Source organism: Thermobia domestica, chromosome 6, assembly GCF_964235325.1.
Source record: "Thermobia domestica chromosome 6, izTheDome1.hap1.1, whole genome shotgun sequence".
Classification (NCBI taxonomy): Eukaryota; Metazoa; Arthropoda; class Insecta; order Zygentoma; family Lepismatidae; genus Thermobia; species Thermobia domestica.
In genome coordinates, this window is record NC_137459.1 from 238,779,868 (window position 1) to 238,799,011 (window position 19,144).

A 19,144-nucleotide genomic window follows, 5' to 3' on the forward strand; every position below is an offset into this window, starting at 1 on the left:
AAGAGAAACATGTTAAAATAACCAGTTTTTAGACTATGCGATAACCACAACTTTATTATGTCCCAACAGTAAAGTAAGTTTTACAAAATGTAGGTGTACTCAATTAATATACTTTATTTATTAAGGTTATAGGGGATATAGCGTGCATAAATTTTCTTTTGTATTGCCGCATATGTAGCAATCCATCTCAATGCACAGAAAGGAAATTCCGTTTCCAGACAAAAAATCAAACATCCTGTCGAATCTATAGCAATGAATAATGTGACAGAATACATTCAAAGATAACCAACGTTAACTCCCATTAATTAAAACAATTCATCAATTTTCTTTCTTTTCGATAGATCCACAGAGACTTCGCCAGAATACCTATGGAGGTAGATGGTTATTAAATGTAAATTTCTTCAAAATAATAATCAGTCATCATACAGTTTCATACTTTGCGTAAAAACTCTGGTCGCTACGTTTTATTGCTAATGTCTAAAATTGTGGCGAGCAAGGCTATCAACACGAGACATTTTGTCGGGTAGAATGACACATGTTGCGCCACCAAACATTCAAACTGAAAACTATAAAGGCTAGCGAAAACTCATTTACCTCTTGTTCCCTCCAAAAGAAACATTGTTGAGGCGGGGTGGGACTAGCATTTATTTTTTAGTTCAGTATACAACAGCAGTTTCATATTAATTTAAATTTAAGAAACCATGCATTTGGATGAAAAATGGAAGCCGTTGTCAGTTTTTATACTCATTTAAATGTATTGCCTTCATTTCGATATATATCTCAATAAATGTTGTATTCTTGCCGAAAAAAGAAAAGAGCAACTATTTCTACCTCTCAATACACAAAGACCAATAAAGATGTCATACATACTGTTTCGTGAGTGACAATTGCCCGCCCGAGTGTTGCGTGATCAGAGGCCAAGCATCCATCGTGTCCCTGGCATTGGAGATCTAAAAAACTTCAACTCAAACAAAGTCTTGTTGCCAGACATCTTAGAAGAAAACACAGGAGGAAACCCATTCATGTCTGTTCAAAGCATAGGAGAGGCAGGGGATGACCTGTCCCTAACGAACAGCCCGGATAATTACAAGAAAGAGAAAGAGAGCGATGTAGCTGGTCTATCAGTGGAAAAGAGAGATAAAAAGAGAATGCAATTATCCATTTCCAACACAGCAACTGTAGTCATCCGACGGGAAAAGAGCAGAGAAGTTAGCGTTTACCTGTTCACAACGTAAAAACTGTGACCATTGAGGGAGGGAAAAAGTACTCTTCCGTTCACTCACAACTAAAGGAAGTGATTGATAACTCTATACCTGACCATCTCCATGATTCAAGGAGAACACCTTAATATCATCTGATGGTGGGGTGTATCTAAGAAGGCCTCCCCATGTTCGGCTGTGTAGCACTGTGTATCGGCGCGATCGTTTGCTGTTGGCTTTCAGTTCAGTGAAAGCACACGTACTGGAAGGATGGCTGTATCTATGCTTCAGCACACGTCTCACAAAAATAAATGAAAAATAAATAAATAAATATTCCTTCCTTCCTTCCTTTCCTGTACATGCTATTCGTGTACACACATTTTTTAATATTTTCAGAACAATTTTATTCAACTTCAAGTTCTCACTCAATGAGTGTTCTGTTAAGGGAAATTATTTAGCAAAGAGGTTCTGATGAAGCGAACCAAGAGTGCTCACCAGATGATGTCATTCACGTTCGAATGTTTCACATGTCTTCCGGAGCTACTTATACAAGACAGACCATGTAGACCACTCTGCTTGACTGATGCACCACATCTAGATCAGTTGTGTGGTTCACAGATGTCTGCCCCTAGGCGAAGTGCAACTGCAATACGAAAACTTTCGATTGGAAGATGCAGCCCTAGGGTGTGTGAAGGTAATGCGTGTAGCCAAGCACTTGAAATTGGTGATGAGGAGGCGAGAATTCTAGCCTTATCCTCTTGACTGTCTGTTTCTTGTAATAATACTTATTGATATAATTTGATGATTGGCTTGTCATCATAGAATTGGCTAGAATATATATATGAGTCAATACATTTTAGGTGATCAAGCATGTGCCGCTCGACCATCTCCAAAAAATCTATTTTTTCATGAATGTTTATCCTATATCAAGGTACTTCAAAACTACAATTAATTATTTTTTACAACATCCCATGGCGACACAACAGCTGCCGACATTTTGCGTTTTTTTTTTTTTTTAAATTTTAGGCGTATACGTTGTTTTGAATATCTCAGCATGTATTTGTCCTACAAAATTGAAAATTTCTGGACGTCTCCAACTAGTGCAGAGCTGAAACTTTGATCTCTTAACTTTTTTTTGCCTAAAACCACTTGAAGGGGGAAGAATCAGGGCCTACAGTAGCAACATTTTTGGACATCGAAAGCATATTTGGGAATAGGAAACAACTGATTAAGAGGCCTGAATTTCCGTGTGCATGTAGGCCTAGTACGGGAAAATAAGTTAATACACAAACAGTTACCGATCTGAAGATTCTCCCAAAGGCCTGAAAAAGAATCGTAAAGTTGGAGAATTATGTCAATTTAGCATGTTTCACTGTCCAATATCTCCAATGGACCTGGATGAAAAAATCTGAAATTTTGGGAATAGTTAGTCCTTTAGTATACCATAACACACAACAAAGCGCGTTTTGTGTTCTTGAGCAGAAGAGGGTCAAAGTATTAAGTAATGACGTCATACTGTAGGAGGTGTTTTGTTTACAAATTCAACTGAAAATTTTGTTGTTGTGAAGTAAAATAAAGTAGGATGAATGGTTATTCCAGTCAAGGCTCTTAAGAACGTTTCTTTCTTCTAGTTGTAACACTGTCTTATCACACTCATAGCAGCACTGGTGAAGAATGCCGCTATCAGCGGAAGTGTTCACTCACATTCCCAAGTGAGTGAACACTTACTCGCTGTAAACACTGACTGCGGAACGTAGATCAAACTAAAAGACAACAGTCCCCTGCATGAGCTGACAGTTAAAACAAGAATAAACAAGATTGAATATCATTGACATTGCAAGCAGCAAGAGCAAGGAGTACTTACGGACTTCTTTTATTTTGTCAAATTTTCATTTTGACTTTCCTCGCCTTCTGCTGATAGCAGCATTCTTCACCAGTGCTGCTGTGGGTGTGATAAGACAGTGTTACAACTAGAGGAAAGAAACGAGCTTAAGAGCCTTGACTGGACTACCCATTCATCCTACTTCATTTTACTTCACAACAACAAATTTCCACTTAAATTTCTGTACAAAACACATCCTAGAGTATGACGTCATACTTGATACTTTGACCCCCTTCTGCTCAAAAACACAAAACGCGTTTTGTTGTGTGTTATTGTATACTAAAGGACTAACTATTCCCAAAATTTCAGATTTTTTCATCCTGGTCAATTGGAGATATTGGACAGTAAAATGTGCTAAATTGGCATAATTCTTCACTTTACGATTTTCTCAGTTCTTTGGGAGCAGCTACAAGTCTGTAAATTTTTATGTATTAACTTATGATTCCGGACTACATGCACTCGCTAATTCAGGCCTCTACATCAGTTGTTTCCTCTTCCCAAACATGCTTTCAATATCCAAAAATGTTGCTACTGTAGGCCCTGATCGCCCCCCCCCCCCCCTTCATGTTAAGAGATCAAACTTTTAGCTCTGTACTAGTTGGAGACGTCCAGAAATTTTCAATTTGGTAGAACAAATACATGCTGAGATATTCAAAACAACGAAAACACCTAAAATCGGAAAAACGCGAAATCGCGGCAGCCGCTGTGTCGCCATGGGATGTAAAAAATAACTAATTGTGGTTTTGAAGTATGCATTCATGGAAAAATAGATTTTATTGAAAAGTTCGAGATGCAATTTTTCTCTTTTCTCGATCACTTTGCATGGATTGACACATATATAAGGTGTCCATAAAGTCCGTTGCTATCCAGTGTATTTTCGAAATGATTGCGAATGTGACAAAACGCAAAAACACGTTCGTCATTATTGTCATTGACTTGACTTTCGAGCTATAAAAGATCCATCCCAGACACCCCCTTATAGGGATACGTGGGGTCAACTTGAGAATTGCAAGTGGCAAAGTGAGCCGAGTAATATAACGTTGGAAAGGTCTCGGCAACGGAAATATTTTGCGAAAGTTTCAAGTCGCTATGTTGACCCCATCTAAAATGGCGGGAGCTCACATTTCGTGTCCATAAAAACCGTTGCCACCCAGTGTACCTGCAAACCGGCTGCGAATATGAAAAAACACAAAAAGCAGGTCTGTCATTATTTTAAGGGGCTGCAATTGTGTGCTATAAAAGTTCCACCCCTGACCCCCCAGATAGTTGTACGGATGTAAACTTCTCTACACTCCAGTAATACAGATAACTTTTTCTCATGTCGATATTTTCTCAACTCAATATTTCCACTTTTGACATATCCATTTTCCAAATCCTTGCTCTCATGATAATACAGTATAATAGCAAAATGGGCCTCCGTTTCCCAAACTAGGAGCAACATGCACATAAACAAAGTCCCCATCCAATAACTCATCATTTTCTCGTTTTACAAACGTATTTATGATACTTACACACTGTTTACGAATCAAAAAAGAGAAGGAAAAGAAAAAGAAAAAAACATAGAAGGACCACATTCACAAGCCTTAGGTATCTAAAAGTCATCAAAGGCCTTCACTCTGAAATTTGATTTCACCTCAATTTAGATGTCGGCAACCCGACAAATTTAGGATTTACAGCAAAAGTTTTTTTTTTTTTTTTTTTTTGCCGAGCCTGTTCAAATTACTCGATCCCCTTTGCCACTTGAAATGTTCAACTATTTGGAAGAGGGGTTTGGGGTGGAACTTTTATAGCACACAATTGCAACCCTCTAAAATAATGACGGACGTGTTTTTGCGTTTTCTCATATTCGCAGTCGTTTCGCAGATACAAGGGGTGGCAATGGACTTTATGGACACCCTGTATATAAATGTATATGTATGGATGGATATAATGTATACACCACATCATCAAGGTGACTAACGATCACCATAAAATAGCCTTATATCAGTCAATCACTAATAGTAGGCCTATTATTTTTTTTAAATTATTGTTGAAGTTTGTCATGATTATTTATTATGTGATACTATTGACAACGACCGATTTCAACTTTTTAGTGAAATCTGAAGCATAAATAGTTTCTACATTCCTTGTGTATAGTTACGAAACAATAATTGCCTTAGTTTTATTGATTCCAACATACACATTTTTTTTATTCAAGGAGGGGAAAGATGAAAATACCTTTCTATATATATCTATTATAAAACTTACGAGTCTTCTTTCCTAATTACGCATAGATTCTTAAAATACTTATACAGTCTTATTCACAACTACCGTGAAAAAAGTATGTTTTGACGTAACTTGGTTAAGATTAAAAACAACAATACTTATGAGAATATGTAAGCTTATTATATAATGAAATTGGATGTAACAAGGTCAATCTTTGAATTCTCATCAACAATGGCAAAAAATGATTTTAAGATTGTGTGGTAGCCTTTCTTACTTCCTTTAGTACCAATTAATCTTACATAAAACATCCTTGCCCTTAATGCTAGATTTAGCCGTAGTGTACTTTCAAAGGTTTATCCTAAAATTATAAATGTTCTGATTTTTGTACTAGTTTGAAGAAATCAGCATAATTTGACTATATAATCACTTTTATCTCTTCTGTTGTTATATTAATACAATGAATAGTTTTATTTTCATTGATTTTTTTTTTCAAACTTGAAGAAAATGTCAAAATTTAACTATGCATGACATATTAGGAAATGAACAATAATTAGTAATCTTCGTCTGCTGAACAGGCACGTATTCAGCAAATAGTTCTACAAACATAATCGCTCAGCGTGTTTGTTAGTTTCGACATGATATTGATTTAATACGACTGACGTGACATGCAAACGCTACATAGATATTTTTCTTCTGATGCTAAGTGTAGCACTTAAATGCTAGAACAAGACAATTACCTTAATCGACATCTGTGCTGAAGATGCGTTGTTAGCCTACCTATCCTAATTGCAGTCCTGTTGTGTCTTTACACAGTGTTCATTAGCATTAATGCTCCGAAATGTTGCCTCGGCAATAACTTGGCAATGGGAGTAAACAACCACTATAGCCAGAAGGATAAATTGCTTTTGATGAGATATATTCCTTATTTATATTAGGGTCGAAAATAAATTACGGCCATTAGCATCTTGTCTTTCATGAAAATTAAACTACATAAGAGTGACCTGGCCTCTGTAGGTTCATATGTATTGCAGTCACCTAACTACAAAATCCTAATGCTATTAAAGTGTGTCCTAATTGTGTTGTTTACTGCTTCTAAACTGATTGCTCACATCTATTGGCTTATTGGCTCAAGGTGTAAGCACACGGGAGCTTAGAGTTTAATTCCATGTATATGTGCGCGTGTGTATGTGGTTCTCGGTGACTACTGGCCGGACCTGAAACAAATTTAGTTGGCAATTAGTTCATTTTATAAAAAATAGTGATCGCTATATTTGGTAGGAGAGCTTGGCCAGGGACATACTCGACTTGTATTTGGTACTTTATTTCTCGGTAACTACTAAACCGGACATGAACGGAATTTGGTGTACACAAGTAGCCTGTCGTTCAATGTATAAACAGTGCATACATGTGGCGGCCGGGTATTGAAGGAACAGGTTCGGCTCGGCTTGTAAGTGTTACTTTATTCGCCAGATCTCAACAAAATTTAGTAGACAAGTGGCCCATCGTCAAAGTAATAAGATCGCCATATCTGGTGGCCAAGCTCGGAAGCAGAGGTTATGTTCCAGAGCTTTTCAGTCCGGAAGCTTCTGAGTTCGGTTTACCTCGGCTTGTATGTTGATGAAGTTTAAGTCGTTTCGTATCATCTGTCATATGTAAAATGTGAATTATAGTTTAACTTGGATTGCAAATACAATCGAGAATCCTGAGTACAGAAAGCACGTGATTTCACCTTCTCCCTATCTGTTCATAAACATGATTTTTTTAATTGTAAGAAGAGGATTTGAAGAATATTAAGAATTTCAGCATTCCTTTCTTTTTATGCATTTGCTACCTTATAAATCTCTGAATAGCTCGCATTGTGGATAGGATTCACGGACGACAAGCAACACATGATTCAACTTGTGCCCTCGCAGCTAGCTTAACCCCATCTCCTCTATCAATGTTTATCAGCTGCTGATTGATCCGTGATAAGTATCCCTACTATTTTAGGAAAGATAGGAACTCCCATCTTGCCTAATCCCATCTAGCTTAAAATGCTGACTTGGAAATTTCTGAATTAAATAGAGGATTTCTGTACTAGATAATTAACCATCAGCAATACGAAATTGTGAATTCACAAAGCGAAATCATAATTAGGCATTGTTCTTTCGTTGCCAATGTGGAAATACTACATACAGACCATAAGCAAATACTCCAAACAAAAGATGTATCCTTTAAGAGAGCTAGCCTTCGTGCTACATTTATTAAAAGCAATTAAATATATCATATTCCCAACTTATATAAAGGAATATTTTGTTATAATTACAGTTGGAGACACTAATAAACGTCTTTTAAGCTGTATAAACTCATCTAAGAGTAGCAAAAGCTCGCTGACTGCGGTTAAAATCCATCAAGGATAAGCAGTTGCAACGGGATAAGTTCCCCTAAATTTCGAAGTTTTCTTATTTAAATAGTAAGAAAAAAAAGTCCTCTATAATTTGTACCAAAATTATTGTATGTTGGTAAATTATGTTGAGTATTTTCTCCTGGGTTTATCCATAATCTTCACTGCTTTGCTTCAAAGTTTGTCAAGAGTAAAAGGATTATTAACCCCTTTCCCTCATTTAACAGCATCTTGCACGAAAATGTTCGTCAATATACAATCTGCTCAGGCGAACATAATGGTGTGTTACATTTTCTAATTTTCAAGTAAAGCGGAAAAGACGGTTATGTTTACCATTCAATTCAATGCAATGGCACGTACCAAACAAACTTCCCCTACTATCTGCAGATATATTTCAAAAAAAAAAAAAAAAAAAAAGCTACCTACACACCTTTTTGTGGTTTGATTAGAACCCATTCTAACTAATAACTCAAATTCATCGGCAGTGGCGCTTACCATTATGTTTGCTCGAGCCACTCATACATACATATATATATATATATATAGTGACTGACTTTGAAGTAATGTAGTGTGTATTTCCATTCAGGCATCCTAATAATCTCCACTGACAAAGTTGAAATCAGTATAGAATAAAGGGGGATATACTCTTCCTTCGATTAAAAAATGCAAATATGTTTCGCAGTAACTTTCATGAATAAAATATTCGATTATTATTATTATTATTATTATTATTATTATTATTATTATTATTATTATTATTATTATTATTATTATTATTATTATTATTATTATTATTATATTTTCTGAGACTTTCTATTCATGTCTACTGTTGTATGAACATATATTTACTGTTATTTTTTTCTTTTTCTTTTTCTTATTTTGTTTATCACCTTCGATGCACCTCCCCTCTTAGCAGTACTTACCTGGAATGTCACTGTACATAGTGTATATAAAGGTTCGGGGTTCGATTATAAGTTAGTGTATTTTATAGTTGTTATATTATGTTTGAAGTCAATGTTAATATTGTATAAAAGACGAATCTTTATTCTTTAAGCTATTGATAATGTGCCAGCCCAGAACAGGATGTAAGGTCACTGAAGGGTCACACATATGTGATGATAGTGTATGTACTTTCAAAATACTCTCTTTTGTAATGGTTTCTTTTTCAAGGAAGTATGATAATGTACGCGCGTGTACATCACGCAGTGGGAGCATGGATTACTAAGTCCAGTTTCAAAGTCTGTATGATAGGTCTCCACGTGCGTCCACGTGTCGACCTAAACTCATGTGATGATTCGATCTTTGTGCTTACGATAGTTTTATATACTAGTTGCTATACAAGGCTTGGCACATTCCAGGAAGACACATACGCGTTATTAGTATATTCTTTGCGGTCTGTATCTTAGGGACGAGCATTTAAATAGTAAATAGTATCTTAGTACTTTATATATATATATCTTTACATGTAACTAGAATCGTGGAACAATATATATATACATCTTCGAATTCATATATTTTTTGTATTTCGTCGTATCTAGTGTTTCAAATCTTTATCTAAAGTGGAACTTTTAATAATTTTGCTGAAAGAACAACTAGTGAGATTTTGTAGTTGTTTGTTGTGGAACTTGTAATTTTTATTTTTCTTATTAACTTCAATAAACTTATCACGCCTACCAAAAAGAGATCCTATTTTATTTGAAAAGAAAGAAGAACCTGCGCGAGACGCAAACGTCAATCATACAACAGGAAAATAAAGTGGTGGCAGCTAGGCAGGATCTCAACCGAAGTACTCGAAGTTCGATTCCAGTGCACGTTCCACAGTTACTAAGTTGAACATTCATCATTGTAGTCAGAGTTCGTTCTTCGACACGAAGCTGATACGTTTTAAAATATCGTTACGTCCAGATACAGACCGCACTTCGTCGAGAATACCTTTTTTACTGTGAGTGCAAGAAGCTTGCCTGTTCAAGGTGTAGCGGATACCTCGGCGTACACACCGTTCCAGTGTTCCAGTTTTATTGCATCCAGTTCCAGAGATCCAGAAAGCAGTACCATTCTCAAGTGTGGCTGGTCCCAATTGAGCAACATTCCAAGCCGAGATCTTGTGGAAATCCAGAGGCCTCATCTTTAAAACCAACATCAGGAAAGTACCAGGATCGACGCCAGCAGCACCCCCCATCACAGGAAATTCAAGGTTGGTTACAATTTTCATTGCTTGTTTGAACTTCCAAAATTTAAAAGTGTTACGCCTGGAGATAGAAAAGATTTGTTCTTTGGTCACCGCGGTTGTTGTTTACTTGTGAAGTGAATAACGTAAAATCAAGACAAGAACAGTCTAGGATAGAAGGTTTTAGTATTCACCGTTCCTCTAGGGAAGGATTAAAATATTTCATTCGTTTAATCTTGGGAATACTTGGCAAAACAGAAGGTGTAAGAAAGGTATTGTCGCTAACAAAATTTTTGTAAATTTAAATTGTATAGTTTAACGTAAGTACTAATTGCCAATGGCTACCAGTGGTAGTGCTGATTCTTCTGATACAGAAGTAGAGTATTGTAGTGTGTCAGAAGCACTAAAGTTAATTTCAGTACCATTTTCGGGAAAAAGAGAAGCATTAGAAGAATTTCTGTCTAATGTAGATGCTGCTTTTGAATTGGTTGACCCAGCTAAGCATAGTACCCTTTTGAAATTTGTTAAAGCCAAAATAACTGGGGATGCTAGATCTAAATTATTAGTTAGAAAAACCACTACTACGTGGGAAGCTGTTAAACAAATATTAATAGAAAATTATTCCATTAGACGAACTATTGATTTTTATGCATGCCAGCTTTTTAGTGCTAGACAAACCAAATCTGATTCAATTGCTTCATGGGCAAGTAAAGTAGACACTCTTCAGAGTCAATTACGCGAAGCCGTTGCTCGTGTCATAGATGCATCTAAATTGCCAGGAGCTATAGCACTTGTTGAAATTTTAGCTAAAGCAAGTTTTATTCAGGGGCTAACAAATGACAGAATTCAAATGATTGTAAGATCTAAAAGCGATGATGATACATCCTTAGGATATATTATCGAACTCGCTCTAGAAGAAGAAACACAGATCACTTCCCACACTTCTCTCCCCTTTCCAAATGTAAATAGTAAGAAAGCTCAAAAGAAAGAGTTAGTATGTTACCTATGCCATAAGCCTGGTCATACCAAAGCTCAATGCAAATTACAGAAAAGAAAGGAAAGAGGAAATTCTTCTAATCAGTTTATGAAAACGGTACATGTTTGTGAAATTTGTCCTGAGATCGCCGCGAGAGGCACAGGATGTGTTAATGGTAATTCTCCTGAGATCGCCGCGAGAGGCACAGGAGGGGTTAATTGTATTTTTTCCGAGAGCGCCGCGCGAGGCACGGAAGGTTATAGCAATTGTTTGCATGTTGCTAGTAAGGTAAATACTAGTGGAAATACTAGTGGAGTAAATACTAGTGGAAATGAGAGAATTTGTGATAAAGAACAAAGTTCTCTGCATTTTAATAAAGTAAAAGCCTGCAGTAGTCAGATGTGCTCAAGTTGTAATGGTCAGGGAAACCGCAAATGGATGTAAATGAGCAACCTGTTTGCATCTCAGATAACACGAAGGGTTGCATAGTAACAAATCAAGAAGAAGGTACTATTACGGCATTCATTAAAGAATTGCATGCTGATGCAACTTTTCTCTTAGATACAGGCAGTGACTTAAGTCTTTGGCAAATCCATGCACTTCCATGCAGTTTTAGAAAGAATATAGATACAATACAAACTGTGACATTGAAAGGACTAAACAATGTTAAAACTAGGTCACTAGGTACTATTTATCTAACGTTAGTGATAAAAGGAGTAGAATTCTCACATAAATTTCATGTTATTTCGGAAGGATGCTTATCAGAAGGCAGACACATTCTTGGCCGTGATTTTTTGAAACAAAAAAATTGTTTGTTAGAATTCCATCCTCCCCCTCCTCCTCCCTTGTCAACACATGCTTGCCAGAAACTTGACCTCAAGGGCAGCGATAAGCTTATACTACCGTTGACATATAGTATTCCAGCTCGATGCGAGAAGTTAGTTTTTGTTCCCACAAACAGCACAGGAATTGGAATTGTAGAAAAACGAGAGATTAAACCGGGTGTTTTTCTTTCTTCTTGTTTGACAGTAGCGAAAGAAAATAAATGTATAGCTAGTGTGTTAAATGTGAATTCTTCAGTAGAGAATATAACTTTAGATCCGATAGACTTAGAGAAATTAGAAGAAAACCATGTTTTAAATATTCAATGTGAAAAAGACAGGGTCCCACAAAAGTCAAATTCAGAAAGTTTAACTGAACGTTTAAAATTACTTCATAAGCTATTAAGGCTAGGTCATTTACCACCCAAAGAAAAAGAAAGTATACTTGAACTTTGTGACGAATTCAATGATGTTTTCTTTTTACCAGGAGACAAACTAACTGCTACAAATGTTCTTGAACATGAAATTGTTATTGATCCTAAACATGTAGGCAAAATTGTTAACAAAAAGAATTACCGAGTGCCAGAATGTCATAAGGAAGAATTAAATAGACAAATAGAAGAGTTGTTAAAACAAGACATTATAGAAGTTTCTACTTCTCCTTGGAACAGTTCTATTTTCCTTATTCCAAAGAAACTCGATGCATCAGGAAAACAGAAATATAGACTAATAGTCGATTATCGATCTATCAATGATTTATGTGTCCATTCGTCCTTTCCGTTACCTAACATAGACGATATTTTGAGTAATTTAGCCAATGCGCGTTACTTTTCCAGTTTAGATCTCCATAGTGGGTACCATCAATGCTATATTAGGGAAAAGGATAGACCTATAACTGCGTTCAGTACACCTGAAAATCATTATCAATTCAAGCGACTTGCTTTCGGTCTGGCGACAGCACCGGCCACTTTTCAAAGATTGATGAATACAGTGTTAGCAGGGCTGACAGGTACGAGTTGTTTCATCTACCTGGATGATTTAGTGGTCTTCTCTAGTTCTTTAGAAGAGCATAATAGTAGATTACGTGAGATTTTGCAAAGATTTCGCAAAAGCAACCTGCAGTTAAGTGTAGATAAGACTGAATTTTTGAAGCCAGAATTAACATACTTAGGACATGTCATTACACCTAACGGAGTAAAACCAGATCCAAGATTAGTGGAGAAAGTTCAGAACTTTCCTGTTCCTCAGACTAAGAAACAAATTAAGGGATTTCTAGGACTTACTGGATATTATAGGAAATTTCTAAAAAACTACAGTAAAATTGCTTTACCCTTAACGTCCTTATTAAAAGAAAACGTCCAGTTTTCTTGGGGAGTCAAACAACAAGTTGCATTTGATTCTCTTAAAGAGAAATTGACAACTCCTCCAATTTTGCAGTATCCTGATTTTAAAAAGCCTTTTATAATCACATCGGATGCTTCGGCATTTGCCTGCGGAGCTATTCTCTCACAGGGTGAAATAAACAAAGATCTTCCAATTGCGTATGCTAGTAGAGTTTTCAATAAAGCAGAGAGATCGTATTCAGCGACTGAACGGGAACTGGCGGCTCTAGTGTGGGCTAGCAAAGTTTTTAGACCGTACATTTACGGAACAAAAGTAACTTTTGTCACAGATTGCAAGCCACTAACGTGGGTTTTTAGAGTACAAAATCCGACATCTAGACTTTTAAAATGGAGAATACTTTTAGAGGAATATCAATACGAAATTGTGTATAAGAAAGGAAGCTTAAATACAAATTCTGACGCCTTGTCACGAATGTATTCTTTAGATGTTATTGAAGAAGAAGATAGGGTATCAAATTGTGATTCACAACAGAAAGAAAAAGCTGAAGCTTTAGACTTAGAAACGAAAAACAAAATTTTAGAAGAGTTTCATACTCAAATTCTAGGTGGACATATAGGAATGAATAGATGTTATGAAAAGATTAGGAAGTACCTTTCTTTAAATAATATTGACATTAAAGAATGGCCAAAACTGAAGGAAGATGTTGAAGATTACGTAAAAGGGTGTGAAATATGTCAAAAGAATAGAAACACACAACAAAAGGTAAAAATGAAGATGGTAATAACTGACACGCCCAGTACAGTTTTTGAAAAGGTCTCTTTAGATTTAGTCGGGCCTCTCCCAGAAACTTTAGAACACAGAAACAAATATTTATTGACTGTACAAGATAACCTTTCCAAATTTGTTATTGCAATTCCCATCCCTTCTCAAGATGCTGATACAATCAGCAAAGCCTTTGTCGAGAATGTAGTGCTAAAATTTGGCATTCCACACAGTATATTGTCTGATTGCGGAAGTAATTTCTTAAGCGATGTCTTCACGCGTATTTGTAAATTGTTACAAATAGAAAAACTACATACAACCCCATACCATCCGGCATCGAATGGTGGTATAGAAAAATTCCATCAGTCTTTAAAATTTTTCTTGCGATGTTATGTGGCAGAAAATCAGAATAATTGGGATGAATTAGCATCATATGCTACTTTCTGTTATAATACCACTCCTCATAGTTCCACTCAATACACTCCCTTCGAATTGTTATTCGGGAAACCTGTAAATGTACCAGGTGTATTACAAAGAAAACCCTCTGAAGTTGTATACAATTACGATGATTATGTAAAACAGTTGAAACACAAATTGCAGGAGATGCACGGATTAGCTAGAGCAAACCTCATTGACAAAAAGGAGAAAAGTAAAGAATATTATGATAGAAACGAAAACGAATGCATTTTTCAGAAAGGAGATAAAGTGTTATTATATGATGAGTCAGTCCGCCGCGGCAGATCAAAGAAACTTGACAGTCTGTGGCGCGGACCGTACGATATAATTTGAACAAAAGGTGTAAACTGTACCTTAAAGGTTGGCAAACAAGAGATGATTGTGCATGCCAATAGATTAAAGATGTATTATTAAGTGACTCAAATTCTTCATGTTATCTTGTAAAAAAAAAAAAAAAAGTAAGGAAAGTAAAATAACGTTTCTATATTTACAGGATTGTTCAAAATGATAGGACTTAAAGCTATTCTACTGGTTTCTCTTATATGTAGTAGTCTAGAGCTTGGAGCACGCATAAAGAAATTTGAAAATACGGCAGGTATTTATTATGACTCTTTAGGAGAGGTTCAGTTATATAATACTTACTGGCAATTGGTCTCTTACGTTAACTTAACTAAGCTAGATATAAGCTTTCGTAATTTGGAAACTTACGTAGATAGGACACAAAACCTGTGTAGACACTCAGTGGTGAAATCAAATAAAACAAGTTGTGCTACAGTGTTCGTAAATCAAGTTTTGACTAAGGTATCTGATATCAAAGAGGTTAAGGAAATAATAAAAGAAGTAACAAAAATTTCTTCGCAAGAAAGTAGAAGAAAACGAGGGTTAATAGATGGTATTGGTCACCTTGCTAAATTTCTATTTGGCACCTTGGACGATGAAGATGCCAATTATTACACTCAAAAAATCAATAAATTAGAAAAAGAACAATTAGATTTCTTGAAATTGAGTAAAGAGCAGATGACTATTGTTAAATCTACCCTACAAGGTATTAATAACACTCTTCACACAGTAGAGACTAACGAAAATATTTTGAGTCAAGGTTTAGAGCATATAAGTAAAGAAATATCAAAAAGAGAGAGACATTTAAATGAAGCATTTTTGGATTTAAATTTAAAGTATACAATAAATGAACATATCGCAAAAGTTGAAAGGTATTTAAGAGATTTAAAGGATCAGTATGAAATTGTTTTGCAAGCAATTTTAAATGCACAGAAAGGTGTATTACAGCCTCACATAATCACTCCTTATCAAATAATCCAACATTGGAAGGCTAGTCAAAGTGACCTCCATAGTGCGTTATCTTTACCAATTGGGACAAGTACTAGGAATAGTTACTTGTTATTGAAAATAATTAATTTAGATGTGTTTATCAATAATGGAATATTAGCCTATGTAATTCGTCTCCCTTTGACAGATTCCATTCGTTATCTAGTATATAAGTTCCCGCTAAAATAAAGAATACAACAAATAAATTTGTTTTTATTCAACCTGAAAAACCTTACCTTTTGGTTGATTCAATTAAACAATATTACGCAAAAATGACTGAAATTGAGTTCAATAAATGTAAGATTCTTAAACAAGATTGGTTTTTGTGTAAACAAACGTTTCCTATCTTGTCTAGTCATATAAATCAAGAGTGTGAAATGAAATTATTACAATATGTTCATTATGTTCCCATGGATTGTAATAAACATGTGATACAAATTGATCATTGTATATTCGTAACCTTAAATAACAATGAGTGGATTTTTGCTGCTCCACAGGAAGAGAAAATGACAATATTATGTAATGGATTTGAACCTTATGATTTAATTCTAACAAATTCAGGTATTATTCATCTAGATAATAATTGTAAAGCTTATGGTTTGAAGGCGATCCTCCAAACACAAACATGGTATGAAACCAATGTTACAGGTAAAGACTTTACTCCGAAATTAAATCTTACTGATAATTGTTGTGAAATATTAAATTCTCATATATACCTGGAAGATATGCAAATTAACCTACCTATTCAGCATGTAATTAATTCGGTTAGTGACTTAAAGGTAGCAAGCCATAAAATTCAGGAAGTAGAAAAGAAAATAGATGATGAACAATGGAAACTACTTCATTCTGAAAAGGTAACTCATCTCTCTTGGTTTTCATATTTTGGTACAGTTCTGATAGCTCTAACATTACAATTTTGTTGTTGTTACCGATGTAAATGTTTTCGCTTTTTCAAAAGGTATTTTGATGATGATAGTTGTTGTAAACAAATATGCATTAAACCTTTTATTATTACCAAAATAAATCAAAAACAAGATACCACTGAGCCTGTAGTCATGTCAAGAATTGCTGAGCAGCTTACTGAGGTTACAGATGAGTTACAGGTAGCTGTTCCCCCTAAAAAAAAGTCCTAATCTACGTAAGGAAAGGTAAAAAAAAAAAAATCTTTTTAATGTTTCATATCAGACTGTGAATTTTCAGTATCCAAATTCGCAACCAAATTCGCAATTTGATATGAAAATTCAAAAAAGGAGGGAGGTGTTGTATGAACATATATTTACTGTTATTTTTTTCTTTTTCTTTTTCTTATTTTGTTTATCACCTTCGATGCACCTCCCCTCTTAGCAGTACTTACCTGGAATGTCACTGTACATAGTGTATATAAAGGTTCGGGGTTCGATTATAAGTTAGTGTATTTTATAGTTGTTATATTATGTTTGAAGTCAATGTTAATATTGTATAAAAGACGAATCTTTATTCTTTAAGCTATTGATAATGTGCCAGCCCAGAACAGGATGTAAGGTCACTGAAGGGTCACACATATGTGATGATAGTGTATGTACTTTCAAAATACTCTCTTTTGTAATGGTTTCTTTTTCAAGGAAGTATGATAATGTACGCGCGTGTACATCACGCAGTGGGAGCATGGATTACTAAGTCCAGTTTCAAAGTCTGTATGATAGGTCTCCACGTGCGTCCACGTGTCGACCTAAACTCATGTGATGATTCGATCTTTGTGCTTACGATAGTTTTATATACTAGTTGCTATACAAGGCTTGGCACATTCCAGGAAGACACATACGCGTTATTAGTATATTCTTTGCGGTCTGTATCTTAGGGACGAGCATTTAAATAGTAAATAGTATCTTAGTACTTTATATATATATATCTTTACATGTAACTAGAATCGTGGAACAATATATATATACATCTTCGAATTCATATATTTTTTGTATTTCGTCGTATCTAGTGTTTCAAATCTTTATCTAAAGTGGAACTTTTAATAATTTTGCTGAAAGAACAACTAGTGAGATTTTGTAGTTGTTTGTTGTGGAACTTGTAATTTTTATTTTTCTTATTAACTTCAATAAACTTATCACGCCTACCAAAAAGAGATCCTATTTTATTTGAAAAGAAAGAAGAACCTGCGCGAGACGCAAACGTCAATCATACAACACTACTAATTGGGTTTAAAGTCAGTCGGCAGTTAGATAGTTAGAGAGTATTTGTCTCTCTCCCTTGCGAGCCAGGAAATATTGTTTGATAGCTTTCGTAAAAAAATAAAATAACATAAAATAAAATAAATAAGATTTTGATAGAATAGATTGATTCGACAGCAAAGAGATTTTTCCCACGGGGTAAATATAATGATTGCACTTGACTGCAGCATATTTCTAATGCTCTTTTACCGGGAATCGAACCCAAGATCATGTGCACCAATGGCGTAAACGATAGCCATTGGACTAACGGAACGAACTGAAGATTATCTTTTAGAGCACCGTTTATGGAATAGCCGCCATTAACTGTACTACAACATCAAAGCAGAAAGCAATTCATCGATCTTTGAAAATGGTGTCTCATATATATAACCACTCACCGTTTGCCTGATTGCAGCAATCAAAAACATGTATTACTTGGAACTCTTTGAAGCTTTATCTTCGGGTGTAAGTAGAGACATTTTAACATAAATGCAAGTTCCCAATGTGTTTGAACATGGCTGAATATAACAATTAATTATAAACATTGTGTATTGTATGTAACGGAATCATTAAACTTAGTTAAGTATTTGATAGAGTAACTAGTGAAAGTGTTGCTGTGGTTTGACTTAAACAACAATACACTCTGTTTATGATTTTGTTGACATGTTTAAAGCAGTTAAACCGAAGAAACAAAAGAATTAAGTGAAATATTTAAATTGATATCCTGATTTTTATATTCCACTTTTGAACTTTTCATTTATATGCAAATTTCTTTAATTTTTAAAGTTATTTTATATATGTGCCCATTTCAACCACATACTTTGTTTTCCAGTATTTGTTTCGTACGGCTGAACAGACTCCCAAAAGAATAATGTGCTGGATTAATTTCAAAACAATTTACAGCTCTCGGCTGATTTGCAAGAGGTTATTACGATGGTTGGAATGGCATTTTTCTTTGACTTTATCACCCAAACTTATGTCACATTTTTTTAACACACATTTTCAGAGATAATGAAAAGAAGAAGAAAATGTAACGCATGAAAGCATTTACTTACTGTTTCTTAATCCAGGAACACTACCATCTGTTGAATGTTTATGAAAAAACCATGGCTCCGAGATTGCAAAGAGTAGTTTCTTTGAGCACAAAAACACGAATAATCGTTAGTGATGCTAATGCAGTGTTTACTAACATTAAAAAGCAGCACTATAGTATAACCGTAGAAAATCTTCAATTTTTCAATTATGAAGAACGTATACTACGGAATCAATCGTACTAAGAGAAAGTACTGATATCATCCTATAAGTGAATATATGTATATACCGACACTTTAGCAAGCGTCAAGCGCTGAAACTAAATTAAAGAAATTATATCCAGAAACTTTGATTTATAAATAAATCGAATATTTAACAGTTTTTGTTTAACAT

General features: G+C 35.1%; 1 protein-coding gene across 1 annotated transcript; it reads left to right on the forward strand.

The window, feature by feature from the left end:
* Window positions 1–9,806: 9,806 nt before the first annotated feature.
* Window positions 9,807–17,629, forward strand: LOC145688435 (uncharacterized). Its single transcript, XM_081762664.1, has 2 exons — window positions 9,807–9,863; window positions 14,689–17,629. The coding sequence occupies exon 2, from the start codon at window positions 14,700–14,702 to the stop codon at window positions 15,708–15,710; it is 1,011 nt and encodes a 336-aa protein (XP_081618790.1). The 5' UTR covers window positions 9,807–9,863; window positions 14,689–14,699; the 3' UTR covers window positions 15,711–17,629.
* The last annotated feature ends 1,515 nt before the right edge of the window (window positions 17,630–19,144 follow it).

Excerpts from the sequence above, each read along its gene's own strand:
- LOC145688435 (XM_081762664.1), top strand. The coding sequence starts at position 14,700 with ATGATAGGACTTAAAGCTATTCTACTGGTTTCTCTTATATGTAGTAGT.